The sequence below is a fragment of the Ipomoea triloba genome, chromosome 2, assembly GCF_003576645.1.
Source record: "Ipomoea triloba cultivar NCNSP0323 chromosome 2, ASM357664v1".
Classification (NCBI taxonomy): Eukaryota; Viridiplantae; Streptophyta; class Magnoliopsida; order Solanales; family Convolvulaceae; genus Ipomoea; species Ipomoea triloba.
The window spans coordinates 17,080,095-17,087,559 of record NC_044917.1 but is presented as its reverse complement, the minus strand read 5'-3'; the positions used below and the strand labels follow the sequence as shown (position 1 = coordinate 17,087,559).

Below are 7,465 nucleotides of genomic sequence, written 5' to 3'. Positions count from 1 at the left end.
TTCTCAAATAGGTGATATCCCCTAGTTCTTCCACCTCCACTGCTTTGTTTGCTACTCTACATGAATCTGGGCTTTTTGACTTTTGCTTGTTGTAATCATATGATCCCACTTTGTCTTTGTTATCTAATATTACTTCTACTCGTTCTCCACCGCCAATTCAAACTGCAGATGGTAGTAGTATGTCCATTACCCATTCTGGGAATATTGCTACACCTAATATTCATCTTCATGACACTTTCTTAGTTCCTAGTTTGGCCTTGAATTTGGTCTTGGTTAGTTGTGTGATCTTAGTCTCACTATTATTTTTTCTTCTCATGGTTGTCAAGTGCAGGATCCTTAGACGGACCAAATTTTTGTCTATTTACTTTGCACATTTTAATGCACATTTCTCTGTCAAAGGTACCCTTTTGCGTGGTCTTCATTTTTATGTGCATTCCTCATTAACCTTGTCTGCCTACTCTGATGTTGATTGGGCTGGAAACACCCTACTGATTGTTGTTCAACAACTAGTTATTATTTATTCTTTTGGGTGACTCACTCATTTCATGGTGAAGTAAAAAGCAAATGGTCACTTTTTGGTCTAGCACTGAATTTGAATATTGGGCACTTGCCAATACTATTTCTAAATTGATTTGGCTTAAATGGCTACTTTAAGATATGGATATTAAACAATCCTTACCTACTGTTTTTCACTGTGATAATTGGAGTGCAATCAAAATTACTGATAATGATGTGTTTCATGAACGAACCAGACATATCGAGACAGATTTTCATTTTGTTCGCCAACGTATTCAACATGGTATTGTATAGCTTATTCATGTTACTTCTATAGATCAAACAACTGATATTTTTACAAAAGCTCACCTCCCTGAATGATTTCAGTTTTTACTTTGCGAAGTTGAGTTGATTTCTACTATCCCACCATGAGTTTGAGGGGTGGGGGAGAGGGGGGGGGTGTTAGCATATATTCAACCTTTAATTTAGCTATGCGATTTAATTTATTACTTTCATTGATTGTATTTCTTTTTTTTTTATTTATTTATTATTTTTTGTATTTTTATCTTACCATTTGTATATATAAGAGTACATCCTTTGTAATGATATTCAAGAAAGATATATAATTCATATTGTTTCTAACATATGTAAAAAAAAAAAATCTAATTATAGTTCAATTAGAAGGAAATTAGTTTGTTTTAAATAAGTTTTTTTTTAAAAAAGTTTGTTTTAAATAAAATATTAAGTTTCCTTATGGGGTGTGGATGAAATCTCATGGTTCTGGTTAAAAAAAAGTGTCAAATAAGCCATTGAACTAGAGACCAAAGTCCAATTGAGTCGCTGAACCACAAAAAAGTTCAATTAAACCACTCAATATTCAATAGATCAAAATTTTCCATATAACCGGTTGTTCTAGGTTCATGCAGGTTAAATTTTGAGTTGTTCATGAGATTTTATGGCACTAGGAATCAATAAAGTAGAAGTATTTCCACATCAAAAATAAAATAATTTTATTTAAATATAATAGTAACTTTGGCCACTCAATTAAGAAAATAAAGTACAACCACGAGTGTAAAATTGATCAAAAATATAGGACAATTTGCGTGTGGAGTTGGAACTCCGGACGCGTAAAGTAACGCGGTGGCATTTTTATAATTAAAATGTCCACTATTTTATTATTTTTTTTAGGGAAAATGACATCTTTAGTCCCTAAGTTATAGGGGTAGTGTAGATTCAGTCCCTAAGTTATGGCTGTATGCGAGTTTAGTCCCTCAGTTATTCACAAAGTGGCGAGTTTAGTCCCTGAACATTAAATTAGACGAAAAAATTAAAAAATATTCAAAATTTGAGGGGTAAAATAGGAAATTCACATTTTATTATTCTTCTTATATCAAAACCACTTTTACAACATTATTTTTTCACTTCTTAGCCTAATTATTTTCAATATCTTTCATTTTTAAAAGCATTTTAATAACTTTCAAATGACTTGTTAGGAACCTGACTCTCGTATAACACACTTAAAACTTAGCACAAATAAAGAAATGCATGATCATTGTATTTAGGTGTATGAAACACACTNAGTGTGTTTCATACACCTAAATACAATGATCATGCATTTCTTTATTTGTGCTAAGTTTTAAGTGTGTTATACGAGAGTCAGGTTCCTAACAAGTCATTTGAAAGTTATTAAAATGCTTTTAAAAATGAAAAATCTTGAAAATAATTAGGCTAAGAAGTGAAAAATAATGTTGTAAAAGTGGTTTTGATATAAGAAGAATAATAAAATGTGAATTTCCTATTTTACCCCTCAAATTTGAATATTTTTTAATTTTTTCGTCAAATTTAATGTCCAGGGACTAAACTCGCCACTTTGTGAATAACTGAGGGACTAAACTCGCATACAACCATAACTTAGGGACTGAGTCTACACTACCCCTATAACTCAGGGACTAAAGATGCCATTTTCCCTTTTTTTTATTATTATTTTTTTAAATAGACTAGCTGCGTCCGAAGTACCTACTTCGGACGCAGCTGGTCAGTAGTGTTAAAATATAATAGGCAGGTTTTAGATCTATATCTGGATCTGGATCACCAATTCACCATGTCGCCGCACAGACGCCTTCGTCTTCTTCGATTACCACACGCCGCCGCACGCCGTCGCCACTCCTCTCCTCGCCGTCGCCGTCCAGCCAACTCCTCTCTTCTCCGATCTTCTCCGCTCGCTGCGAACGCTGCCCAACGCAGTCCAACGCCGCAGCCCGTCGCGCCGTCCAGATCTGACGCCTCCAGCCCCGTCGCCGTCCAGCCCTCCAGCCGCACCGTCGTCGTCGCCGTCCACCACCTCCAACCGCGCCGTCGCTGTCCAGGTGGAAGATATTATTCTTCTCTTGCTTATAGTTATGTTTTGAATCTCTGTCACATCCTGCCTTTAAGGTTTTGCTTTAAATCATTTAATTGTATTATTTCTTCTCTTTTTGTTACAGATGAAGGCATGAAGCTTGTCTTTCCTTACTAAAGAAAATCATTTTGATTATTGTTTTTGCAGGGAAAAGAAAAAGCCATTTCTTCTCATCGATTTTCTGAGTACTTGAGGATTAATGTGTACGTTAGCTTTCCTACAGACTTCTATTGTTTTTATCCTAGGAAAAATCAAAATAGTTCATTTTCAGTTTCTTTAGATTCTGATTGTCCTATTATGTAATCTAGTATATTTGTATAAATAAGTTTTGTTTTCACAATTCATTTGAACTACAACAATGGCAGCATAGGGTTATGCAAATGGAGATCAGTACTAAGTACTGATTTACTATTTTTACAAGGATTATTGAAGTTTTTTACCTCTTTTTCCTTTTCCTGCCATTGAATTGCAGTTATGTATTAGGTGCTGTCTTCTTACAGCTTTGCAAACTTCTAAGCCTTGAGGAGCGCCCAATTGTTCAAAAACCTGTAGATCCTAGCCTTTTCATTCATCGATTCACTGATCGTAAGTAAATATCCTGACATCTTTACTATTCAAGTTTGTTATTACTCATGTGATTATTTACTTATTCCTCTACTCTGTGCCCCAATTGTTCAACAATGACTGCAACATTGTAAGTAACACTTAGCTAGATCATACCCTGCTGTTTGTCAGAGCTTGATTAGATATAGAGCTAAAGATTTTTCTCCTTTGTTATGCCTTTGCCTCAATGGCTGCTTGTTTTTTGATGATGCCATTCTACATTCTAAGGATTTAGCGACTTTATTGATGCCATTCTACATGCAAATTAGTTCCTTGTTGATTATCTATAGGCTATAGCCTATAGCTTATGAGCTTATATGATTATTCTAAATCTTAATGATAATAAGCAGCAGCAGTTTGCATTGCCTTTTTCATAACAGGAAAGAAATAGGATATTAGCAGTTTTAGGCTATTTTTGGAAGAGTTGCTGCTAAAAAGGTTAAGAATTTCTCTTATTTCCATTAGGGCTTTGTTTTGTCTGCCATTTGTGTAATTTATTTAGTGGTTACCTTCTAATGACATCTTAGCCAAATCCAGCACAAGGGAAAAGCATATATGTTATCTCAAATTCCTAAGATGTGATTAAAGAGCTCAGATACTTGTAAATGAATAATTTTTTCCTTGTGTTCCAGCTCATTTGGTTGGGCAAGCTTGCTCTTGAGCCAACAACTTATTTAGGATTAAATACTTGTTTCTACTAACTTGAGGTAATATGCAAAGTTCTACAAATTTGTTGCCCTTACTTCTTTAAATTTCTGGTGTTAATGCTAGTGACTAGTGATGTATGTTCTAAATAATATGCTTGTTGATTTTATATACTGGTAGGTAAATTTTATCTCTGGACATTCATTTAGCATACCTTGAGAGTGTGAATGTGTCATAATGTTGTCATAATGCACCAACTCATTTGGCATAGAATAAAGGTTCTTCTATGCCAAAGATTTGGCAAAGAAGGCGGATTAAATTGCTTTTTTTTTCCTTGTTTGGACAGATTTGAGTAGGATTATCGACGTAAAGCAAAGGAAGATGATAATTCAAGTGCTGCCCAGAGAGGTAATTTATGCAGCTTTTTACTTTACATTAATTGCAATTTTATCTTATGGTATTCTTATCGGCGTAAAGCAAAGGAAGATCATGAAAGACTGTGCGTTCCTCTCAAGTTTTGATGGGCTAGGAGATGATGAGTTGAAGGATGGAGGAGGCTGTTTTGTTTTTTATCCACCAGAAGCTGTAGAAAAGCCAGGGGATGACGTTCTTGCTTTCTTCTTGCTGATTTTTTATGTTAAAGAGTTCTTTTTAGGATATACTAATGTTTGATGCTGTATTCACTTGCCAATAAGGTGCTAATGCCCCCTTTTTTTGCAGCATAAGTGATGGTCAAGCCAATCTAGTGGAGGGGTGAACTTTCAAAATCTTGTGGAAAACAACAGATGCTATTTATTAGATTGTGGTGATGAGGTATTTGTTTGGGTTGGCCGTGTAACACAAGTGAATGAGAGGAGACTGCTATGTAGTTCTATACACCTATCACTCTCATGATAAGAAAGAAGATTATTACCTGTGCAATTCACTGGAAGCATATATCATCTGGCTTCGCCACCGTCGCCACAAAAGGTAAGTATTGCTTTATATTTAATATATTATTAATATTTAATACCTCATTGGTGTTCAATTAGATGGAAGTGAACATGTAGAACCATTAAGGAACCGCCTCTCAGATAAAATGGAGCAAGAAAGTGCTAAGTTGGTATGTATTCTGCTACTATCTCTGTGTCTTAGGAATTTCAATTACTTGCTATTTCAATTTCTTTGATGAGTTTTAACTTAGTTGTAATTGATTGATGCTTTAAGATGTAGTTTGCAGCAAGTATGAAGCATTAGATTCCTTCTTTGCTCCTTGAATGATTAATTGATTATGCAACCAACTTTTTCAAACAATGAAACAGTGCTATGTAAACACAAATGACTATTAACAGTCCTAATAAGCAGCTGGGGGCTGGCCTGGTTCAAATGCTATCTCAATTTCACAGCAAGCTGAGCTTGCCAAGAAAGCTTTGCATGAGAATGTGTGTAGGCTTAAGGTATAACTTTGCACTCAAATGAATCATTTTGATCTCCTATTCTTAAGTATATATCTTGAGACAAATTGTTCCTGCCTTTAAGTGAATATTAATTCATATAAGCACTGAATTTAGATCTGATTACGATAAATTATGGTATATTTCCTTAAGAAACACACTAGCATTGTAAGAATAATCTTAATATGGCTTTAAGTCCTAAAGCTTTGTCATGTTTTGAACAATACATTGTGTAAACTGCTAACTGCCTACTGTTAATTTTAAAGAGAAAAACTATATGATAGGGGATTCACAACAAAACATTTTTCTGTTTTCCAATTTTCTATTTTTTTTTTTTGAAATATGACTCATTTCTCCAGTTACTAAACGCACAAAATTTGTCGTAAACTTTAGACATTGTTTAGAAGTTCCCTGCCATTATACTTTTGAGCTTGAAATGAGTTTTATGATCATAATTACTGTCATTATCGGAAACTACATGTAACCATTTCCTCTAGAGATAGCTGCTTCCTATTCATTTGTCATGTGCATTGCTTTTAGTGGATGATTATCATGAATTGCTCATAGAGAAAGATTTATGCATATTTTTATGTACAGAGTGTAGACTGTAATCATCTTACTACCAGTGTGCTTTAATGATTCCTTATGAGATTTGATTAACTTGTTACTACAATTTCCCTTGTGGACTGGAAATTCTAATTGTACCTTTATAGTGGATTATATCTTGAGCCTCTGTGATGGTCAACATGTTGAAATTATATTACAGTAGTTTGAATCAGAGTTAGAGTTAGTGTACCTTGGTTATAAACACCATGAAGTGATATCCTAAGGGAACCTGTTTTCCTTTTCTTTTTATGTGCTTTAGGAAGACTTTCATGCTGTGGTAGATTGGGCATACAAGATTGATCCTTTGCGTTGCATATCATTGCATGGAGTCACAGAACGGTATATTTCTGGTCAGAAATCTGATACAGCAGGATTTGTTCGTATCTTGCTTGATGACCTTGAATCTAGAATATCTGTACTATTTAGCCGTGTAACCAGCTGCATCCTTGCTTATCAACTTTTATAGTAGTGATATTCTTCTTCTTCTTTTCATTTTTGTAAACTTGAAACTTGGATTGTAGTTTGTAGATGAAGCTTGTCATCAAATTGAAAGAAATGAGCGAAATGTTCGTAGAATAAATTTTTATCAAATAATTTTATTTTTTTTAAATAATAATGACTATCTGCGTCAGGAACTGGGTAGTTCCAGACGCAGATAGTCTGTTTTAAAAAAATAAAAAATTACCAGCTGCGTCTGGAACTGCCTAGTTCCGGACGCAGCTGGTGACTATCTGCGTCCAGGATAGTCCGGACCGATTGCGTCTCTGGCATATGCGTCTGCAGTACTCCAGACGCAAATTCCCCTTTTTGTATTAGTGAACATCAATGGGTAACCCCAACCAAGATGACAAGAGACCCACACTGGTGACTACAAGGTCACGAGTTTGAATCCTTTCCCCTTGGTTTAAACCGGTCAATTATAGATAACGTAGGCTGATTTACTTTCTTGTGGTGTTTTGCCGAATAGGAACACAAGGCGGAATTTACTCACACCATACACCCAAAACAGTTGTGAGATTTCTCTCATCATCCAACAAAAAAGTACAACATCAAGTATAGAGTTGTTGGGCTTATATATCTAGCTAATAGGCCTAATCTATTTAGCTTAGGATCATCCGCATTTGTGGATTTTTGTTAGACCAAAAGACTAGGTGTTGGGTTTTTAGCTAATGGGAAAATGGGTTTTTGATGAGTTTTTTTTCCTGCAAATTCAATTTTTTGTAGGAACCACAGTTGGAGAAATTAAAACAAAAATAGTTTACAACTTTTTTCTACACGTTTGGTG

The 7,465-nt window shown here is 34.8% G+C and overlaps 1 protein-coding gene across 11 annotated transcripts; it reads left to right on the top strand.

The window, feature by feature from the left end:
* Positions 1–2,535: 2,535 nt before the first annotated feature.
* On the top strand, positions 2,536–6,771 carry LOC116003965. 11 transcript variants are annotated; one of them, XR_004094726.1, is made up of 8 exons: positions 2,536–2,861; positions 3,041–3,096; positions 3,366–3,478; positions 4,488–4,549; positions 4,862–5,110; positions 5,173–5,243; positions 5,443–5,577; positions 6,440–6,771. XR_004094726.1 is itself a non-coding variant. In XM_031243912.1 (5 exons), the coding sequence occupies exons 3-5, from the start codon at positions 5,032–5,034 to the stop codon at positions 6,644–6,646; spliced, it is 357 nt and encodes a 118-aa protein (XP_031099772.1). In that variant the 5' UTR covers positions 4,141–4,203; positions 4,488–4,549; positions 4,862–5,031; the 3' UTR covers positions 6,647–6,771. The 11 variants fall into 11 exon arrangements, 1 of the variants encoding a protein (XP_031099772.1); XR_004094727.1 differs by adding an exon at positions 4,129–4,203 and having other exon boundaries at positions 4,862–5,243; XR_004094722.1 differs by having other exon boundaries at positions 3,394–3,478; positions 4,862–5,243.
* The last annotated feature ends 694 nt before the right edge of the window (positions 6,772–7,465 follow it).